At 39.2% G+C, this 21,632-nt stretch overlaps 1 protein-coding gene across 2 annotated transcripts; it reads right to left on the bottom strand.

The window, feature by feature from the left end:
- Positions 1–784: 784 nt before the first annotated feature.
- On the bottom strand, positions 785–20,104 carry Fatp1 (Fatty acid transport protein 1). Of its 2 annotated transcripts, none has more exons than XM_014349572.2 (12): positions 19,947–20,104; positions 10,560–11,050; positions 7,054–7,204; positions 6,746–6,983; positions 5,229–5,463; positions 4,571–4,772; positions 4,167–4,359; positions 3,837–3,977; positions 3,621–3,758; positions 3,384–3,541; positions 3,153–3,306; positions 785–3,075 (listed from the first exon to the last, which is right to left on the bottom strand). In XM_014349572.2, the coding sequence occupies exons 1-12, from the start codon at positions 20,085–20,087 to the stop codon at positions 2,921–2,923; spliced, it is 2,397 nt and encodes a 798-aa protein (XP_014205058.2). In that variant the 5' UTR covers positions 20,088–20,104; the 3' UTR covers positions 785–2,920. The 2 variants fall into 2 exon arrangements, with proteins under 2 accessions (XP_014205058.2, XP_089448900.1); XM_089592774.1 differs by lacking the exon at positions 19,947–20,104 and adding an exon at positions 12,060–12,183.
- Positions 20,105–21,632: the final 1,528 nt, after the last annotated feature.

Genomic DNA, 21,632 nt, shown 5'->3' with positions numbered 1-21,632 from the left:
TACTCGCTCGTGAATAAAGGATTTTTTTGGCGAATTTCGAGGAGCTGTTGCTGATGTCACATCGGAGCAAAAGAGAGTGAGTGCATCGTGCGCCTTTCACTGGTGCAGTAAAAAAAAAAAAAACAGAGGAAGCGGAAATAACCGGTTATCTCCTCCGATGCTGATGGTGCATGAGTGCCTATACTCTTTTTCGCTCTCTCTTTAATAATTATGTTTTCCAATTTAACATAACTCGTAAGTTGATAATACGTGGAATCGGCATCTCTCATTGACTCTAAAACTCTGTGCATTTAAAATTTATATTTATTCATTTGTTTATTTTTTAGAAATATAATATTGCTTCGGGAAGGCGATTAAAATTTATTTATTTATTTTTTCTCAAGTTTGGTGGAAAGTAAAATCCTTTTGAGCTTACTTGAAGCAATCGGAGCACGTAAATTTTGAAAACCAACCAATCGATTAAAAATTATGTTAAAAATATCGTCTCAAGTGTATTTCATAATAAACTAAAATGTTATCATGAAATAATAAAACTTATTATTAAAAAAAAAAAAAAAAAAAAAAAAACAAGAAGTATGTAAAAAATATTTTATAACAATAATAATAATATGGATTTCAAGTCTGTGAAATAATGATATATTTGTAAAATAGGTGTTTGTAAATTATTTTTACAGTTATGGTTTCTGATTCTTACCGAACACATGGGTGATTAATTTAAAAAATAGCCGCATAAAATCGACTTGAGTACTTGAAATTTTTAAAAAATACGCAAAAGAACGGAAAATAAGAAACGGTAAAATTTTTTATTCTAAAAAGATAACAAGCAACAATATAATCTAAATTATCGCAACATTTAGCTGCACACATACCCCATTTGACATAAAAATAAATTATCCATTTGGAGATCCTCTCTGCATCACCGACGGCTGTATTTTTTTTTGCACGTACTTAACAAAATGATAAGTGATAGATTTTTAGCTACCATAGATGAAAAAAAAATCGAGTCTAAAAACATAAAAGTCGTTAATAATTAATCGTTGTAGCAAAAGATATATATGTGCTACATTACAGAATTACTTTTTGTTTGCTTATTAGCCACGTACGAGCATTATCTTCTTGATAATAATGATACGTATAATGACTGTGCGTGTTAAAATAATTAATCACGTTTACAATAAACTGATGAGATATTGACCCCCATTGTTGTGAAGATAAAATATTACAATCTGTTGATAACAGTCTTTTCTGAATTTGTAATCGTCATTCCAACAATAAATTCGTAACATTTAATGGGCTTCCGATCGTAGCGTCACGAAAACTCCAGTTGCTGATTATTCTTTGCTTTCTGGAAATTACCTGCCTGAAGGTACTTTTTTTCACCGAACAGCTAACTTCCTCACGCTACTTAAAAAGAAAAAAAAAAAAATGTACATCTCGCAACGAATTGCACCACGTTTTTTTTTTTTTTTTTACAGAAAATCATCGCAGCAAGGACATTACAATAAATCACAAAATAATATATTTTGTCCTCGTTGATCAAGAAACAGATGTATCACAGTCACATACATGCATATACAAACGAAACGTAATAATAAATTGTGCATCGGACGATATAGAAAGTATTGTATAGCTCGTCGAAGAGAAGATAAGGCGGCGGCGGCGAAAGTCATCGAGGCTCTCCCTAATGAAATAAATAATAAAATTGTCTGTCGTTAAAATAAAACTACATGCTAATAAATTGCGCGCATATATGTACGTACTTTTTCTCTCTCTCTTTTACTTTCGTTTTCTCTCCTCCTTCATCTTCGTAAAAAAAAAACATCTAAAACGAAAAAAAAAAAAAAAAACACTGTATACTTACTACCCGAAAGATTCTTGCACTTTGAGGTGCGAGAGAGAGTCAAAAAGCCGAGAAAGCACGATGATTCGCTTGAACTGTGCGTCAAACGCATAAACGCATAACCGACGTGTTCTCGCTCCCGGTAAACCATTTTTTTTACACTATTCAACATAGTTTATTTATTTATTTATTTTTCTCATCTCTATCACTATATCGAAATCATAAGCAGTTTCTCATCGATCACCCTCACATTACCCTATATATAAAAAAAAAAAACACGTGTAACCGATCTCTTTCGATCTCTACCTAAAACAGGACGACGATTTCATCGCCATAACGGACAACAAACTCGCGTTTATCTCCTCGTCCATCGCGCAATGACTTTATTTTTTCTTTCTTCCTTTCCTTCTAACGCCTAAAACGCACTCATCATAATCATCATCATGCCGAACGGCAATGCGTATAAAAAATATACGTGTGTGCAATTTATGTCCCTAATTATCGTACATTGTAAGTATATAGCAGAAACACGAGTCGTCGCGTACGATATAACGTGTGTATACCTTATACACATTGAGGGAGGAAAAAAAAAAGAGGGCGAGTGTCGTACCCCAAGTGTAGCACCCCCCCCCCCCCGATCCCATGTATCGACGACAGCGACGACAGCTCGCGATCGATCGCTCGGAGCGCCATAAAGTATTTGCTGCTTTTTCGCTTGATTAATATTTACAAAAGGAATGTTGGCGAGAAATGGCCCAAGCCAAAATTGCAAGTACATGTATAATTGTGTAGCAGCGGTGGTAGTGCAGGTAATGTATAATGTAGGTACGAGGCATTTGTATACAGCTTTTCCCCGGTCGTCGAGCGATTCCCCCGAGCGTAACTCGTAACTTGCCCCGGGGATCCGTGTGGCGCGGACAGTCGTTTGCTCTTCCTTGCCTTGTCCTCTCGATGACGCTGGTCGAAGCTTTTTTTTTTTTTTTTTTTTATTATTATCGTGTCGTTTTGTACGTTTGTCGGCGGAGCGGCGAGGCCTGTTCCTTTGGTCGCGAGTTCGGTGCTGCTCGCCCATGGCCCCCTTCAGAAGCGAATCTTGCCTGACTGTATTTGCTCGTACACCTCGGGCGTCAGCAGCTGGTAGCCCGCCTTCGGGTCCAGGTAGTACAGCTTGTCGCGTATCTTGTTGGGGTCGTAGCTCTCATTCTGCAGGTCTTTCTTCTTCAGCTTGAACGTGCCTGTTGGATCAAGGGTGTGTTTATCGAATTTTAGCCGAATGAAATTGCACCACCGAGTAGGTAGGTATCTGCATTACCGGTCAGGTCTATTTTCGTCAGTATCCTGATGAACTGCGGTCTGGCGTAGGCCGGGAGCTGTTCCTTGACGTTGCTGGCCAATTTGTCGATGTTCAGGGTGCCATTTTCGTCGTAAATGGCGGCCATTCCGGCTCTGCCTTCGGCACCATGGACCTGAAACACGTTGTGCCACGCGTGAGGGGTGCATCGTTTACACGAGTCGAGCGAGAGGAAAAGGTAATCGTACTCACCTCAACCCCGTAGACAATGCAGTCCCGGTAGTTTATCAGGTTGCTGACGATGGCCTCGATCTCGGATGTCGAGACGTTCTCCCCCTTCCAGCGGAACGTGTCTCCCGTTCGGTCCTTGAAGTACAAGTACCCAAACTCGTCGGCCACGAGGATATCACCTGCAACAATGGACGCGATTATTGAGACATTTTTTCGAAACCATTTTGTATGAGCTCATATGGGGTGAGCGACACGTACCTGACAAAAAGGCAGAATCGCCCTTGGAAAACACGTCGTGGACAATCTTGGATTTCGATGCTTTTTTGTCTACGTATCCCAAGAACGCCCTGGACGGATTGTTGGGGATGATTTTGCCGATGAATACGCCAGGCTCGTCTGAAAGGCAAAATGATTTTTCGGTGCCGATAACGATGATACGTACTGTACCGAGACAAGCTCGTCAAACGCACTCACTTGGCTCGCACACTTGGCAGAGGCCCTTGGAGTTTCTGATCGGCTCCCCGTCCTCGTCCACTTTGATGATGGATATCGGGTACACCGCAGGTAAAATCCGCGACATGAAGCCTATCGCCCCAACTTTGTTATCGATATTTGCTGAAAGTGGGGAAAACATTTTCAATCTCCAACGATTCGCTTTTGATCACGTGCGCAGAGAGAGAGAGGAAAATATTTAGCATGAAAAAATAGGCCCCTCCAGCCTCGATACGCGACGGTATATCCTGAAATCCGATACGTTCTTCTCTTCTAAGCGCACCATGGATTCATCCAACTCTGGAAACTCACCAATGTTCGCGTTGCCCTCGGTGGCTCCGTAAAACTCGCAGACGTGAGAAATGTTGAATCGAGCGACAAAGTCCCGCCAGATTTGCGGCCTCAGTCCATTACCAAATATCGTGCGGATGTTGTGCTGCTTGTCCTCTGGTTTTGGGGGCACTGCCAATATATATCGGCACATCTCGCCGATGTACTGTGCCACCTGTTGGTTCCGAGGAAGAAAAAAAAAAAAAATTGTATTTTCGTTCATTCGAGTCTATCGCTTTGATTGACAGTGACAACAAATTGCAGGAATTGCCATAGTGTGAGTATTGTACACCATTGTTTTAACGATGATGATAATTCCTGTAATTGTTTCTTTGGACTGTCGATGTGTGTATGTTTTCATTTTGTATACATTGACGCGATCTAACCGTGCAATTGTACTTGATGCAGTCGCTGAAGTACGAGCTGGCCGAGAATTTTTTCCTCATGACAACGGTGCCGCCGTACAGCAGACTCTGTCCGACGCTCATGACTCCGCCCGCGGTGTGGTAGAGCGGCAGGGGCGTGTAGAATCTGTCGGAGCTGCGGAATCCACCGATGTGGTAGATACCACCCGCGATAAACATGAACCTGAAAATATTCTTTATTTAGCTACGGGAAAAATGGCTTTTTTTTATTTTTAGTTCGTTAGTTGTTGCATGATAGGAATTATTTTTTCATAAAACCATGGACTTTTTGTACTTGAAATAATCGTCCAAACCAGCGAGCTTTGACAAAAATACGGTACACAATAAAAATAGCTGATGCTAAATTTTCATAAAAAACGTTTAGCAAAAGATTAGTTTAAAACTGATTGAGCCGATCTTACTTTTATTTTTTCTTTTACGTTAAAAATGTCCCACCGTCTCTGTACACAATTTCTTTTTACCGAGATATTAGTTTAAATTTACACGAGGGCTTAGTTTTGTCGATGTTCGCAATCATTCTCCCCTGCATGTGCAGTTATTATCGCGAAAAATCTAGAGAAACATTGTTTCATTTTCGACAAACCACGTTGCTCCTTGTACCCTCGTGAACGAGGCTCACCTAGAATTGGTGATGACAGCGGCCTTGGGCAAACCCGTCGTGCCGCTCGTGTAAATGTACATGAGCTTGTCTCCGTAGCAGCCCTTTTCTTGAAGCACCGGTGGCGAGGAAGGCGCCTCGGCCAAGAAGTTGTTGAGCTCCTTCTCCTTCAGCCCATCCGAGGGTGTGTCCGGTTTGTCCGTCAGCCTGTACAGGCCCAACTTCGCATCCAGCGACGTTGCTACATCCTTCACGGCTGCAACAAGCAAGAATATGGGTTAGTGTGAATTTCTTTTTTCTTTTTTTTCTTTTTTTTTCTCTTGTCGTAAAATGATGTCGATCGTTTTACGCTCAACTCAAGCGCACTAGTCTATTCGACACTGCTCCCGTTTTTATTGTATTTTAATGAATCTTTATTTGAAAACCGCACTTTCATACATGTGCAGGCTGAAGAAAATTGTTGCGCAAGAAATGCAGTTGTCCATTTCAAACGTCTCAATAGAGCTGATTTCGCAACCTATTTTTATTGTTTCTACTTGGATACGTGCAATCGTCTCGATGAAAACAACAACAACACAATCGACTGCGAAACGCGTGTATTGTCTCTACGGATTGTTATGAATGGAAAATACTAGCTGGAAATTTTTCTTTTTCTTTTTTTTTTTTTTTTTTTTTTTTTCTTACACCGACATGCATAACTAACCAATCTTTCGTGTAGGAAATTAACATACGATACACATCCAGTCTATAAATACCTGTATTCTTTACTGTGAAACATTCATTTTTACGTGTTCATGAAAAATTAAGTTAAATAATTAATTGTGAGAAAAGGCTGCGATAAAAGTTTTCCGCTGCACTAATTAATGATACGCGATTGCAAGCTCGAGGGGGACAAAAAACGATATTGGAAAACCAAATTCCTTCGACATCGACTCGTTAAAAAAAAAAAAAAAAAAAAATGCAAACGCAGTACGTTTAATTATTCCGAAATATCCAACGAGAGCGTTCGCTTATCCCTACGAATCGACTTCCACTGCCATGTATATACGCCACTTGAATGCCAGCCAAGCATAGTTTTATCTTTGTAATCGTTTGCTCGCGAGAAAAAAAAAACTGCGACTCGTTTGACGCGCGGCTGAATCGGTGCTCGGTTGTAAATCGGTTGAGCACGCGATATCGGCCGCGCGCCCAGTAACAACTTGTCAACTCGAGGTAACGCATGCAAGTTTCATCATCATCGTCGTTGTCTCGTTCCTTTCGAGTCTTTGCGCGTGCGGCAACGTACGATTTTTTTGCTCGCCTTTTTTTTCTGCCTAGTTATATTTTTGCGTATTCGAATGCGCGCCAGTTGGATGGAAAAACACCGACGCTCTCTATTGTCCGCCGCCGAAATTTGCTTTTCCAACCGGTTCAAAAAAAAAAAAAAAAAAAAAAAAAAAAAAAAAAAAAAAAAAAAAAAAAAAAATGAACAAACAAATAAACATACATTTGCTCTTCTGGAGCCGCGCATTGCGTGTACACCTGCATTATTATTATACCTTCTGACAAATCAGCTCCGTAGATTAGCGCCTGGCATTCCGCCACTTTGATGCTGTGCAGTAGGGTGGCTTTCCTCAAATTGGTGTTGATGAGGGGAGTGATGATGCCGAGTTTGCTGAGGCCCAACCAGATGCAAACGAACTCGGGCCGATTTTCCAACAAAAGGGCCACTACGTCGCCCTTCTTGTAGCCGTGGGTCTTGAACACCGTAGCGACCTTGTTGCTGTACTCCTCGACCTGGAAAATGTCATTGCCATTGGTTTTTTCGTTCACCATCGGGCGGCAAATCGATATCGCGGGCACATACCTGTTGAAACGTCCATTCCTGATCCTCGAAAATGAAACACGGCTTGTTGGGGTTACGGGCGACGTGCTGCCGGAATATGTCGGCCACGCTCCGGTCTTTCTTCTCGTGAGCCTTTATCGTCCACAGCAAGCACACGTAGCGCAATATTGCTCTGCAAAAATCATGTTTAGCTTCTTCGGGGGTTTTACTTTTTAATTTTTTTTGTTTTATTTGCTATTTTGCGCTTGTATTTTTCAAACGCTGCCGATTCGAAGGAAGGCCTGTTACGTTGTTGACAAAGTACGAGTTTTTTAGTGTTTGAAGAAAAAAAAAAGGGACGTATGTTAACGATGTTCGCACATTTTTACATTCGTCATCGGGAATGGCCGAGCAGGGAGGGGAAAAAGAAGCAGAACCAAACGATTGTACGGACATTCCGAGAAAAATTCAAATGGACGTTCCCCATGTCTTTTTTTCTCCATGCACGCTCAGAGACAGAAAGAGAGAGAGTGTAAGAGGAAACTGCACACCAGTCGCTAAATGAGGCGAAAAAGAGTTGGCGTCGGCCAACTTTTCTCTAGTCGAGCCCGACTATGCAACGACCTCGCGGTTTTTTACTTCATTGGTTGGGATTTACTTTTCTCGAATCGTGAATCACGAAATTGTTCGACTCCATACATCGACGCCGTCATGCAAACGTCACAATCACTTTCACGTCACGCGCACTTCAAACCGTGGACGCGTGCGTACCCATACCTACATGAGCGCGCGCGAGTGTATAGTTTTGTACGTGTGCGCGTAAAGGAAAAATAGTCAAATGGACTCGGAGGCGGACACGTGGGTTATTTTGAAAGCTCCTTTTTTCAAGTCACTAGGTACACGTGATGATGTTGAACAATAGTTGACTTCTCACATGTAGAAAATGTTATCATTTTTCTTGTCCTCCTCCCCTCGATAAGTATATAGTAACGATCACCCATGAAATCGGTAAGAAGCACGCGAAAGCGACATTTTACCTAATGTATGGCTTTGGGAACAAAATTTTGAAAACGACTGCACGTACAAATTACATTCACAACAAATCAATAGGATTTTCCTAGTCACCCGCTTGACCTCTAATGGAAACAGTTTCTTTGATCGGTAAAAAATCGCATTGTCAGTATCTTTGAAAACAAACATCGGCGGGCTCTTCCATACGTGATCCGAAATCGGTTTTCGCCTATTAAAAAAAACCCATGACTCGTGAATGCTAAAAAAAGTATCTCGTACTGTCAGATTGTCACGCAAAGGCGTAATTTTTCCTCGTCCACTTATCTCGGCACGTAAGAACACAGGGGAAAAACTATCGTGACTCGGATGAGCGCATGGCAAATGAAATAATTCGAAGTAATCATACCGTGACTGAGCATCGAGCGAAATTGTGACAGATAAAAAAGTGAGTTCACGCACCCACACGCGCGTATATAAGGGAGTGCATCTTTTTTTATCTTTCTCTCTTTGTCACTTTCTTGGATTGTTGTTTTACGAGCTCGTTTTCCCTTTTACGCGCTCACACGTGGGTATCCTTGACGCATGGGTTTTTATACCCCTTCGTTGGTTTCATCATTGATGCTAAATAAATTGTTTTACGCGAATGAGGAAAACGTGGTTGTTTATTGTCGATTTATGTGTTAAGAAGAAGGAAATCGCGAGTTCGTGAAAATTACACCACGTCGGCCTTTTGTCACGTACACGCGAGACAAAATACCAATTTGGTAAGTATTGCCATTCCAATTCAGCTTCGCGTGTTATGTTTTACTTTTGAGGTTTATGATTCTAGGTGGCTCTCTGTTATTACCGATTTCTTTCTATATAGTAGTCGATCGTATATAGTTTTTTTATTTGTATGAAATTCCAGTGACGAGACAATGGGTGTAGTTATATTAATTTGCTTGACTCTGAATGCGTAGAGAAGAAAAGACATCGATTAGTTTCCTGCTACAAAAGAGCTTGTCTACGAAAAAAAAAAAAAAAAAAATGAAAAAATGAAAAAATGAAAGAACTAATCTAACGGTATAATTGTTGTTTCAACCTTCAAGCATTGATGAACGAATGAATCGCCAATCGATCGTTTGACTGTGGAAAAAAAAGGTACGATCGATCGATAACATCATTAGCAATATGCCAAGACTACAATTTTTTTTTTTCTGTCAACATTCTTATATATTCAAGGAGTTTATCATTTGACCAAACTATGAAGAAAAAAAAAAAAACCCCAAACACAAAGTCGCAACTGGGCCCCGATCGCAAACATCGGAAATTACCATAGACTTTGCTCAAAGGCGCATGTACAACGCGGTATTCTCGAAAAAGCCGAATAAATTATGTGGAAGAACAATCGACTCGACCGTGACATGAGATAAAAAAAAAAAAAAAAAGGCACACAACGCGTAGGTACTTATTGTCAGAGTTAGTCCAAAGATTAAACTCCGTGAAAAGCGATAGAGATTAGCCATCACTTATTCTAATCAACGCGCGTTGTTTTACGTAATGCGTCGGCGTTGGAGATGAAGAACAAAAAAAAAAAAAAAAAAAAGAATCGGTCTTCGGACGTATCTTTCGCCGACGCCGAAACATCGTTAAATCGCCAATCAAAATCCAGTGCGCATGTATCGGTACTTTCTTCCCGATTTTCTAATACTATACTTCGCGTGACGGGAGATAGTGAATGACTCGTATAGCCACCGGTATATAGTATACGTATAAAAGGGGGAAAAGTACACGGCGTGCGCGAGAGAAAGAAAGAGAAATTCCGCGCGAGTGTGTGCGTGGTTGGTGTAAAAATAAAGAAGCCCATATCCCGCTTCGAGCGTGAGTACGGATAGAGAGAGTCGCCGATCCCCACTGTATACACCATCGAATCGAGAGAAAGCAGGAGCGCGACCGCGAGTAGGTGTACACCGCTGTGTACTACGCGAGAAATGAAGCACAGCGTATAAATATATGCATGGTGTACACACGAGTGTTTATGTACATGGTGGCGCCAACGCGAAAACCTTGTCATTAGCGAGATTTGCGTCTCCTTGCACGGGAAAGATTGAAAAATTACGGTGACAGAGGGTTAATCGGGGGTACTCTAAACTGTGACAGTATTGCGCTTAAGTCGATCTACGTTGTAGAGAAATGGAGATGTGTTTTTTTTTTTTTTGTTTACTCCAGCACTTGGTACATCTCAATCGAGATTTGCTATAACTTTTAGGGTAGTTTTCGTACACTGTCTGGACCATCGAAATTCGCAACAGTTCCACCAGTACGTGGAAAAAATCACGTGCTCATACGTCAAGTTTACGCAACGCATTGTAATTAAAACTGTGAGGGTTGAAACGAGAAATTTACGTATTAACTTATTAAAATCCCGGATACTTATGGGGTGGCTAAAAATGAAAATGAAAGAACAAAAGCAAAATCTCGCCAAGCGCCGGGATGAACAGTCGAGAGAAAGCGCGGCCAAAGTAAGTGTCGCGTGTGGGCGATCGAAAAAGCCTTACTTGAGGTCACGGGGCGCCGTCTTGAAGGCCACGTAGAACCACCGGAAGCTGCCCCCGGAGACGAGATAGGCGACCAGCACGACCAGGCAGAGCTGGACGATAAACAGAGGTCCGAGATAGAGCCACAGGGCTGCGAGTGCGGCCGCGAGGCCGGCCAGCAGTATCATCGCCAACAGCAGGCGCCGCAGCAGGCGAGCGACTGCGGCCCAGCGTCGGGTCGACGGCGTGCCAGCGCTACTGGAGCTGCCAGCAGCAGGTGCTGCTCCGCCGGCGAGTTCGAGAGAGGAGTTGTTATTGTTGTTGTTGTTGTTGCTGCCGCCGGCTGTCGCGGAGCTGTTGTTGTTGTCGTTGTACAAACCTACTGGTGGTGGCCCCACTCCAGACCCACTCCCGTCCCCGTGGATCTCGACGCTGCTGCTGCTGCTGCTGCCCTTGCTGTTGTAGGTGCCGTCGCTTCGACAAGGGTTCGGTGCTTCTCCCTTTTCAATGTCCTGCGCAAATACGGCAATAGGTGAGAGTCCGGAGGAGCACAGGTTTTTTAAAATCTTTTCTAGAGGTATACTCATCAGGAACGCGGATTTGTCACATGAGCTGGTTGATTAAAAAAAAAAAAAAAAGTGGCCGTTTTGGACGATTTTCTCTTTTTATTAATTTTATTTCCCGATGTTTGACCCTGTCGACCTTCGATATGATGGAACGACGTTTTGCTACTGTAAAATATTTAATGTGTATGAATTTGATTTTTATGTTCTAAAGAAGAACAATCAATTTGTCTCGAATGTAATATAAATTTTTTTTTTTTTACTCAATCGATTAGTCACTCGTCCGAACAAATTTAATTTCAAAATATAGATAACCCTGTTTCGAATAGGTATGACAAAACCAAGTCCTAGAAAATAAAAAAATTTTTTTTTTGAAACGTGATAATTAATATTAACTTTTACGGTATTTTTCTGTTATATCTCCAATTAATTTTTTTTATTCGATAAGAAAAATTTTTGTTACCACATTCCTTTGTTTTATAATGCTTAATATAATTAATATAAAGCTTAATATAAAGCTTCTTTATTAAACTAAAAAATTCATTAAATCTTCGTTAAAGATTTCAACACATTGTTAACGTCAACTGTTTGTTCTTTGTCAACTAAAACCAATTTTCGAATGCTAATGCTCTGTGATAGTTTTGCTCGTCCGATAAAGATGCTGAGACGGAAAATGTAATTCACCGAGTTCCTAGTAGATGGAACTGCGATAGAAAAAAAATTGAACCACTCCCTGCGTTTAATAACAATTTTGTAAATAAAAATTTCATCATCTCATTATGTCTAGGTGTCAAAATTTAAGTATGGGCTGATTCTACATGCAACTCTACTGTTGGCACCCCCCTTTGAAGCCCCACAAAACTCCAAAATTATCGCGGAACTGCATCGTCACACACAACACTTATACCAAAATGCACTTACATCTCCAACCGAAATTTTAAATTTTAATAAAACTTACTGCAAAATAGTAAGTTTTTTTATCCATTTGTTTACTTTTTTGTTTATTTTTGTTTGATGAAAGAAAAAAACCTTTGTAACAAACGCGGCGATGATCGAGCACATCGTCGAAAGCCGAATGAGCGATGGACTGTTCTAAATGTCAAGTGTTGCAAGTCAATTCTACGCACCGAAACCGGTATTAAAATTGCAAATTCGCGCTAACCCGTAGACTGTTTCGATTCGTTCTTGCACTTCCTTTCGCCTTGTTAATGCAAACCGTTTGGATTGGCAAAAAAAATACACATCCAAGTGCAATGACATGCACTCGCACGCCTTAAAACACGCATTACGATCTACCCTGTCAATTATACCCTTTGCACGTTTCATTGAAATGTAGTTGCTTTATATTATATTTTTGATCGAGAGAAGTGTCAACAAATTTATACCAGTTTTAACTTTAAAAAACATCGATCAAGTTGAGGCAATTTGTTCGAAAGTTGGGCAAGAAAGAAAAATATAATATCTAATCGCCCCATTACGCGATGCACTGCTCCTCACAAGAAAGGTAAATACATCCGAAAAAAACAAGACGCTATCTCTCAAAGATAATCATACAAAAATTAATTCTACTTGTAGCATGAAAAAAATTTGCATAACACTGAAGGAGTGACATTTTTTGTAAAACCCAACATAATAATTGCCGCTTGCTAGAAAATCTCCGAAGAGAGAAGAGCTGCAGTGACGAAAACCTGTCCGCGGTCATTGAAAAAGTCTCGATTGTTGAATACACATACATACAAGTATACATACTTACAGCAAGAAAAGAAACAAAAATGTTGTTACTATTTAACGTCATCTGGTGTTGGGGGGATATGTGAGGGGAGATCGCAACTTTGAACTCGTGGCAGAAAATTTATGCATTAAGGTCGTATGTTTATACAGTACAGTAGCATTAGCGCTTATCACGTAGAGTAAGCGTCTGCGTGCACTGTATTTTTTGTTCTCCTCCATCCTACTCTGCTGTGCTGCATACAATTGAAGCGCGAGCGCACGACATAAGTATACCAGAGCAGTACGTAAGTTGACCTATTGGTGTTTTTGTTTTTTTTTTTGTTTTTTTTTTACCCAGCTTCGCAAAATGTATCATTGTGCTCGATACTTGAGAAGGAGCTACTCGTCTGTACAAAGGGACCGTCATTTTTGTATTGTGATATTTTCGGATGCACCACGTAATACGTATCTAAAAAAAAAAAAGTAACGATTTATTTATTGAGACGTAATTTTTTTTGTTTTTTTTTCAAGATGACTCTGGTGAGTGTTGTTAAATAACCATGAAGTGAGACCAAACGATATTATAAAAAATTTATTTTTTACGGGACCAAACAAAAAAGCCTAGAGCATTTATGCACAAGCTAATTTTCTCTATTGTAGTACCTAAGAGCACGCATTCAGTCGCGTGGCAAGCAAGTAAGTGGGCGGGTAACAGCTTGGCGCGTCTCTTAACTAGCAGCAATTGTGTTGCGTGTACGAAAGATTATTCGAATGTTGACGCCTCTTGTTCATATTATGCATGTTTATATTTCGAAATAATATAATAATATAATAATACAAAAAATGTAGCAATATAAGTATATTCTTGAATTCTTTGAAATACAATGTGGACACACAGTTTCAAATTATAAAATTTTTCTTGCGTTTTTAATTGTTACCATAGAACAATTAAAGACCAATTTATTCAATCGTACCATAAATTACAAAAAAAATCATCCAATTCCAACGTGAACGGCAATTATTTCTTTTAACTGTGTTAAAGTGCTTTACCCAATAAAATTAGAAATTAGTTTAATTAATTGTTTATACTTTTGTCACTTGATTAAGTATACTGAAATTTGTCAGGATTTAATGTTTTTAATACAATCTTTTTGTAATATTAGTAACTCTGCAAACATTAATTTTTTTTTTTAATTTTGTGCCGCTGCCGACTAAAAGTTTTCCGGACTTCAAAAACAATTTAATCATGAAAAATTACCGCACTAGGTTAATAACTCTGAATAGTGAATGTGACAAACTTCTGCAGAATTAAGTAATTAGTAATTAAGTATGGGAATATACTTTTAATAAATTTTTTTGTTTCAGATTCCTGATTGATCTTGAGAAGCAAGTTCAAAATTTAATAAAATAAAAACTTAATTTCTGTGAAAAAAAAAAAAAACTCAAGTTATCATGTACAAATTTTTTTGTATCTCGTTATGAGCAAGTAATCCAGTGTGCGACGAGAATAAATTGTTGAATTGTTAGAAATAAAGATACATGCTCTGACTTTTAATGTAAGGTACCGTTTAACGTCATTGAATAAAAATCATATTAATTCTATCATGAATAAACATTTTATGAATCGAAGGTAGGAATATAAAATTAAGATACTTCTACTCTAAAACTGGTCCTTCATTACTTTTTATTTCTGAGTTTTGACTTGAAAAAAAAAAAAAAAATTGGTTTTTGTATGACCAGCTCATCATCCACTGTATGATCCATAAATTATCACTTGAACTTGACCTATAACTGATACGATGAATTGTAAATGGTTAAATTATATTAGAGGCTAAAGGGTATTAGGCAAGCACTTGTGGAATCGATAGATTTTGGTACGTCCTCGTACGTAACAAGACCAAACTATATTGATAGATCATAAATATTTTAGAATCTAAATTTTTTTTTTTCTCTTGAAATTCTTAGAATTCGTTGGAAGGAGTCATATTGTACGTCCATACATAATATATGTTGGTCGTTGTTGCACGTCAAGGTTCATTGACACTATAAAAAATGGGGGAAATTGAATTGAGTTGTTAAAAAACGAAATTTATTTTCTTTACGAGGCCATAATAATTTGTTATTTTTTTTTTTTATAATAACGCAATGATGCATATTTACACAGAAAAAATTAATTACCGGTATTTTTATAACAGAGGTATGGAAAAAATGGGTTTTTGTTATAACCTGACACCTTACTAAACTTTTTATGCATGTGTGTTCCGAGAAGAAATTGTGGATGTCATTGAAACGTATATTTATTTTTGTGCTCCGTGCATTTTCTTAAGAAATTTTGTCATACTTAATATCGAAAAAATTATATCCTGTATATTTTCCGTATTCTACATTTCTTCTACAACGTCATTTTAACACTGTCAACGATAAAAGTCGTTTTAAATCAGAATGAATTTATTAGTTGACACCCCATTTAACACAAAACTTATAGGTTTCATGATAATATAACTTTTTCATACAAAAAATTACGCACATGTCTTCTGAAAGGTTCTTAATTTTACTAACTTTGTTTTTAGCGAGTAAACTATTGATTTTGGATTTTAAACACATGTACTAACCATCAGGAATAATTAGTAACATGTAAATAACCACGTTTAAGCGAATCTTTGATTTTTTAATGGAATGCAGCAAGTCGAGATTAACAAAAAAAGAAAAAATAGACACCAAAGGCAATAGGATGAATTCTATAAATAGAAAAATCAAAGTCGCATTCCTTGACCAAGAACCAAAATAAAAATCAACATCGTCATTTGCATTAGGATCGCGCATGAAAAATGAAACTTTCCTCGTTCATCAATCCAAGTTGCTTCCAGTTCTTTTGCAATGGCTGCACACTTGACTTGTTCTCGCGTTAGCTATATCAAAAACATTGAACTATTTATGCGCAAAAAACCAAGCATTTACTTGCATGTGCCATGAATTCCTTCATAGTCGCGTCGTCTGTCAATAATACATGATTTAAACACCATCAACTTGAATAACATTTGAATTTGTAATACGAAATGTAAACCATTGAAAGTTGTTTAAGTAGCACGCGATAAAAATATCAAACCGTAAAATGCGGGACGGAAAAAATCACGTTAAACAAAGTAAAATGCATCGACGTGGTGACGAGCAAGTACTTTCAGATGTCTTTTTCATTTGGCAATCTGACCCGGAATACTGTACTATACTTTGCTATACTTGCATCTCACGCAGCGCGGAGATCATGGCGCCTGCAGCTCTGGTGTAAGTATACGTGAGAGGCGATCGACCGACTTCGAATCGGAAGGTGCAGGAAGAGAAAGTCTCCTTCTCGCGAGTAAGTATCGTCGAGATGCAGCTATAGCGTATTTACCAATTTTCGCGTCTCTGAATGATGGAAAACAAGCCGTTTGTCTCTCACGTTTTGTCCTATCGAAAAAAGACGTCAAACTATTTTTCCACGGTGCATTGAACATTTTTCAAAAAGCGGGCACAACGTGCTTTCGAATTTGAAAGGTTTTTTCAGGACGCTTTGTCGTTATGTAAATAAATACCTACTCGACAGCGAGATTTTGTAAGCCAAGTCTCGTGGCGCGTATAACGACTTGTCGGAAAACGTGTATGTATACATATATATGTATGCGTGTGATTAATGTAAATGCGCCGCGTTATATTTAAAATATGGGTTTTATGCGGTAACTTGCGTTTGAAGACTGATCTTTGTGATATTACTGACTCTCATTTAGTAAAGTTGGGTTTATTTTTTATTTAGTTTTACCTTTTTTTTTACTCCAAAATCCTATAAAATGAACAAATATTTTTTCGAAGATAATTCAAGTATTGAAAAAGAAACAGTTAAATTTATCCTGTGCCTTTTGTTACGTTAAAAAATACTCAAACGCATTACTTTTATACATTCTATTTTTTATTAATTAAATTTTACTTTTTGTTAATCTTTTTCCGCTAAAATGCGCATAGTTTTTACGCTCAAATTTTTACCGAAGGTTGTTTTTTAACGCTCATCGTTTAATACAGTTAAAGTGTTGTAGCTTGATTTTACGGGACATAAACACCCATGTGCTGCAATAAGCTATCGTTAATATTTAATTTGAACAGTCTTCGTCTGTAAACCAAGTTATTGAAAACTCTTCCCCACAAAAGTGTTGCTCAATAATCCAGCACTTTGGATGTTTTTTGTTTTTTTTTGCTGTCATTTCCAGCCACATATGAAAAGCACCGCGGACTGCTCGAGCCACGATGAGCAGGAAAGGAAAAAAATCCTTGAAATCTTCGTCAAAAGCCCGGACTGTACGGCCAAAGTGGAACAGTTTATTTCGAACTTTCCGGAAAATCAATATCCTCGACAAATTTCACGTGCCCTTCGACGAGCCAACGCGCGCACGAGACGTTGGATCTAACTTTTGACAATACCCGCGTGAAAAAAAAAAAAAAAAATCAAAGCGCTGTACCAGCCCCGTGATCTTCCTTACATTTTTGGAAAAACACTCTTGGCCAATCTAAAATCACTCAATCCCCACCACTTCGGCCAAGTACAAACTTTTGGGTCGTTCCCTCGCACATGCATGTATATGAAAAAAAAAAAAAAAAAAAAACATCATCGAAGAAAACTCGCGTGTGCCCGCCTCGTCCCCCCAACTTTCTCCGCGAACTCTCCCGCCCAAACGAGCGACAACGCGAGGATATCGCCGTCACGCCAAGCGAACAACAACCGCCTGTACCCCACGTCCTCTCCTTGAGGGACTATTACTCTGACACAACTCAAAGGTAAAAAAAAAAAAAAAAAAAAAAAAAAAAAGAGGAAGGAACAATGACACAGGTGCAGACGCGTAGAAAGCACCTTCTATAAAACACACTTACCCCGAGGACAGCGGAGAGGTGGCCAGCGACCTGGTAAGCTATGCGCGTGCATGACCACCGCAGGACGCGCCTTAGCCTCCTCGTTGCAAACGACGCTATTATTATCGCACAACTAGGTGGCCCCTCCTCCCTCCTTGCGTGCTTATTGTATGTATACTGTTTTTTCCACTGCTTCACCCTGACCCCGTTCAACTAACGATCAGCGACGACGTCCTGTTTCCCCGTCTCCTCGACTCCTCCGTCTGCTGCTGCGTCCTCGTCATCTCGCACGAGAGTACTCCAGATGTGCACGGGGGCCCTCGATAGAGGGAGGAGTCGAGCTCTCGGAACGTAACGTCAACAAAACACACTCGCTCGCCCCTGCGCGAAGATACTGTCTATTTTCGTCTCCCTTCCGATTATTGTACTATTGTTGTTATATCCTAGATTTTGATTTCACCATCGTACCGTTTTTATGACTTGTACGGCTAAACGAGCAAACATACCAACACCGCAAGGGATGGTCGGCCACTGCTGTGGCACGCACCTTTCCCTGACCTGGCTTGGAGGGGGTGCTTTTCACCCTCCGGTTATCTCAGAGTGGGGTGATGCCGAAATCAATAGGGGCTGCGGTGCTGCTGCCCCGTGGCGAAGCCGGCACCCTCTCCCTGTACCGAGCAGGGGTAGCGAGTTTTCTCGTGACCGAGTGGCGGTAACGTTTGAACAATCCCCTTATTCTTCCGGAAGTGAGTGGGAATGTTTTTTCTCTCTTTGGTTCGCGTGTAGCAGAAAAACTTGGGTTTTTTTAATTTATTTTTTGCTTTAGTAACAGGAGGATGGGTATACAAAAAAAAAAAATGCTTCGCGGAATAGCGTAGCCAGGTGGTTGTTACTGTCCGGTCGGGGTGACGATGAACTTTGACTTTGCACGTGCCATTACAAATTATGATGCTGCGCAAAAACGCTCATACTGTGACCATTTTTTTCCCCCTTCCCCATTGCGTTTCTTCATTTCTAGGTATTTCGAGTAAATGTGTTGATTCGCGTGTGTTAATAAAATACGTGGTTTCGTATGCAAATATACCTTGCAAAACACTGACCTTCTGGAGGTTGGAAAACAAGCTGCACGAAAAACTATCTAAAAATGTCGCAACTCACCCTTTGGTAATGTGTACGTGTACAATGTACTCATATCATCGTTGAAATACAAAGTGTATTAATTTTGATATTAAAAAAAGTCTCAATGTCTTTCCGAATCGGGTCCTGATACGCGTGTAGGGACGGCAAAGAATCACCGGTTTTGTCGCGCTTCTGTAATTACCTTGGCGAACATTACAGTGCGTACTCCGGCCACTGCTCTTGAGAAATCTGGCCGGCTGAACGTGCGCGTATTTATACGATGTATATGTGTGTTCGTGTTGCGTTATTTGCGGAAAAATTTTTCATAAATTCGTTTAACCACAGTCGTGCGGTCGTTTGTCCATTTTTTTTTTCTTTTTCAAGACTTACGTAGGAAAAATTGAAGGCTTAAGTTTCGTGTTTGGAGCTCGGGTCGATGGATTCGGTGATCGTGCTAATTGTCTTGTATAGTTTTTCAGCAAAAATAGTAAATTACAATTAAAAATATAAAAAAAATAAATAAGTATATTCAAATTTTTTAAGTATTTTTTTAAAATATACCATACAATAAAGTTTTGTACCAAAAGCGTATTGCCCTCTGCTGTTGGAAAAAATGTATCCTTTATTATTGCGTTGTGAATACTGATGAAATGTTTTTTTAGCCAAAAATATCTCAGCTCTTCGTTAAAAGAAAAAAATATTTCTTTTGAGTATAAAAAAATCCATGAAACAATTGTGCCCAAGCCTGGACTCACCTTCAATGAACGCTTGACGAGAAGCATCGTCGCGTGTCCTATTACCTCGTTCATTATGGATGTTAAATTATGGAAACACTAGTAAAAGCGACGTTACGTCAATAATTACGAAAACCAATATCTTTCAAGAGCACAATGACGACGATTTACCAAAGCTTGCCCAAGATTTTCAATTACCCTTTGACGTAGTTTTTGCTCGTGTGGTTTAAGCTAAACATTAACCTTTGTTCATACTAATGAAAATTGATCTGTCATCGTTAGATATTTTTGTGAACAGTAGTGTCAACCGATACCCTTGCATAATCTTAAAAATCAAATTTAAAAAAAAAACCGAATCATTGAAAATCAAATGACGCAAATTTCTTAAATTAGAACCCAAAACTCACTCGGTTTTTGTTATTATTGTTGTTGTTGATGTTGTTGTTGTTGTTGTTATTATTACTGATGATGATCGAACTGCTCGACCTGCTGATCCTGTTTCCCATGCCGATGTTTATCATGTTCTTCTCCATCGTGCTGTCCGACATTTTTGCAGCTTCTTTTTTTTTTTACTTCCCAAACACTCACGCAAACACTGACAAAAACCAACCTACTCTGCCATGAACCACTGCAACGAAGAACCAAAAACTCAAACTTCACTCGAGGAAATGTAACAACTATCTCGACCAATGAACCGCGTGATTTTTGCACGAGCAGCTTCGGCAGGACCAAGTCCACGGATCCCAGCTATTTCCTATCCTCTTCACCAATCCATCATTGGCATACATAAATAAAAATATGATTAACTGAAAGTAGGTAAACTATGACGAGTATCGGCAATGGTCACGAAACTTAATGTTTACTTGGCTTGTTTTACGGACGCGTGCGAAAGTTTAGTCGCCGGCGAACGACTGCAGGGTCGAGTCGCGCTGCGGCTGTGCGATCGGTGAGATTCCCTCTCTCTTCTCTTGCCATGGCTTTCCTGTTGCCGTTGAGCTGATACCTATGTGTTGTAGTCCCTGCTACGTGATGGCTGATGTTTCTTATGACGTGTATCCTGTCGTTTGCCTTTTGATGTATAAGTATATACATACACGTTTCTTCCGATAGTCCTGATGACGACACGTGCAATGTTCGCAGCATGACCACCGATTTCGGGCCATTTTGTCTTCGTGTTTGTTTGATCGTTTCGGTTGTTGTTTGGTCCCGGGCTTGAAAAACTCAAATCAAGATTTTTGTTGTCGCCCTGTCGTATGATGAGTTTTAAGTATTTTTTTGACGTGACAATGACAATTTATGCGGATGGACATGAATTGATCAGGTGAGGTTCGAAAGACAAGATGGTATATTTTTGTGTTTGTTCGCAACAATTTGGGGTTTTTTTTTTCAAAGAATTGCGTCAGGTCGAAAAATACATTTTTATTTTATACTTATTTGTATGTCTATTGTTTTTTGAATGTATTGGGGTTAATTTTTGATTATTTTCAAGGAATTTTTTTTTTTTTTTTTTTTACGCTTATGATGAAACTATACCTATAAATAATTTGAAAAATTAAAAAATCGGAAACTTTAATTACAAGCTACGTAAAAAACATTCTTTTAATAAATTTGAAAAACTCTTTGAGAATTGAAATACAATGACGGAAAAAATTATAAAATATAGCGCTAGCATTTTTTTTTGTCTTAGCATTTTGCTCTCTTTTTTCAATCTTTGTGACATACCATTCGAAGTGAGTACTCATTATTTTTTTTTGCGTCAAATTGTATGTTTCACTTGGCGGTTCACATTTATCCTGTTGCGAGGCCAAGAGTTGGTTGAAAAAAAGTAAAAAAATGTGTTCAAATTAAAAAAAAAAAAAAAAAAGAAACAAAGTCCCATGAAAAAATTGACAAGAGCCATGCTCTTAAAACGAAGAAGAAAAAAAAAACCCATGCATCTAGACGCAACAAAGTGCAAATGACCACAGCATTTATCTCAGCTATTTGAAAAGGCGATTACGTAGATGTTCAAAACAGGTAATAAAAGCAGGTCATTTGTAAAATATTCTCCCACCACACGACGAAAAAGTGTTGATGGGTTTGCCCTTGCGTGC

This window comes from Copidosoma floridanum, unplaced genomic scaffold (genome assembly GCF_036245765.1).
Source record: "Copidosoma floridanum isolate Cflo_tuat_1 unplaced genomic scaffold, Cflo_Japanese_pri ptg000019l, whole genome shotgun sequence".
In the NCBI taxonomy this organism is placed as follows: Eukaryota; Metazoa; Arthropoda; class Insecta; order Hymenoptera; family Encyrtidae; genus Copidosoma; species Copidosoma floridanum.
This window is presented reverse-complemented; position numbering and strand designations above follow the sequence as displayed.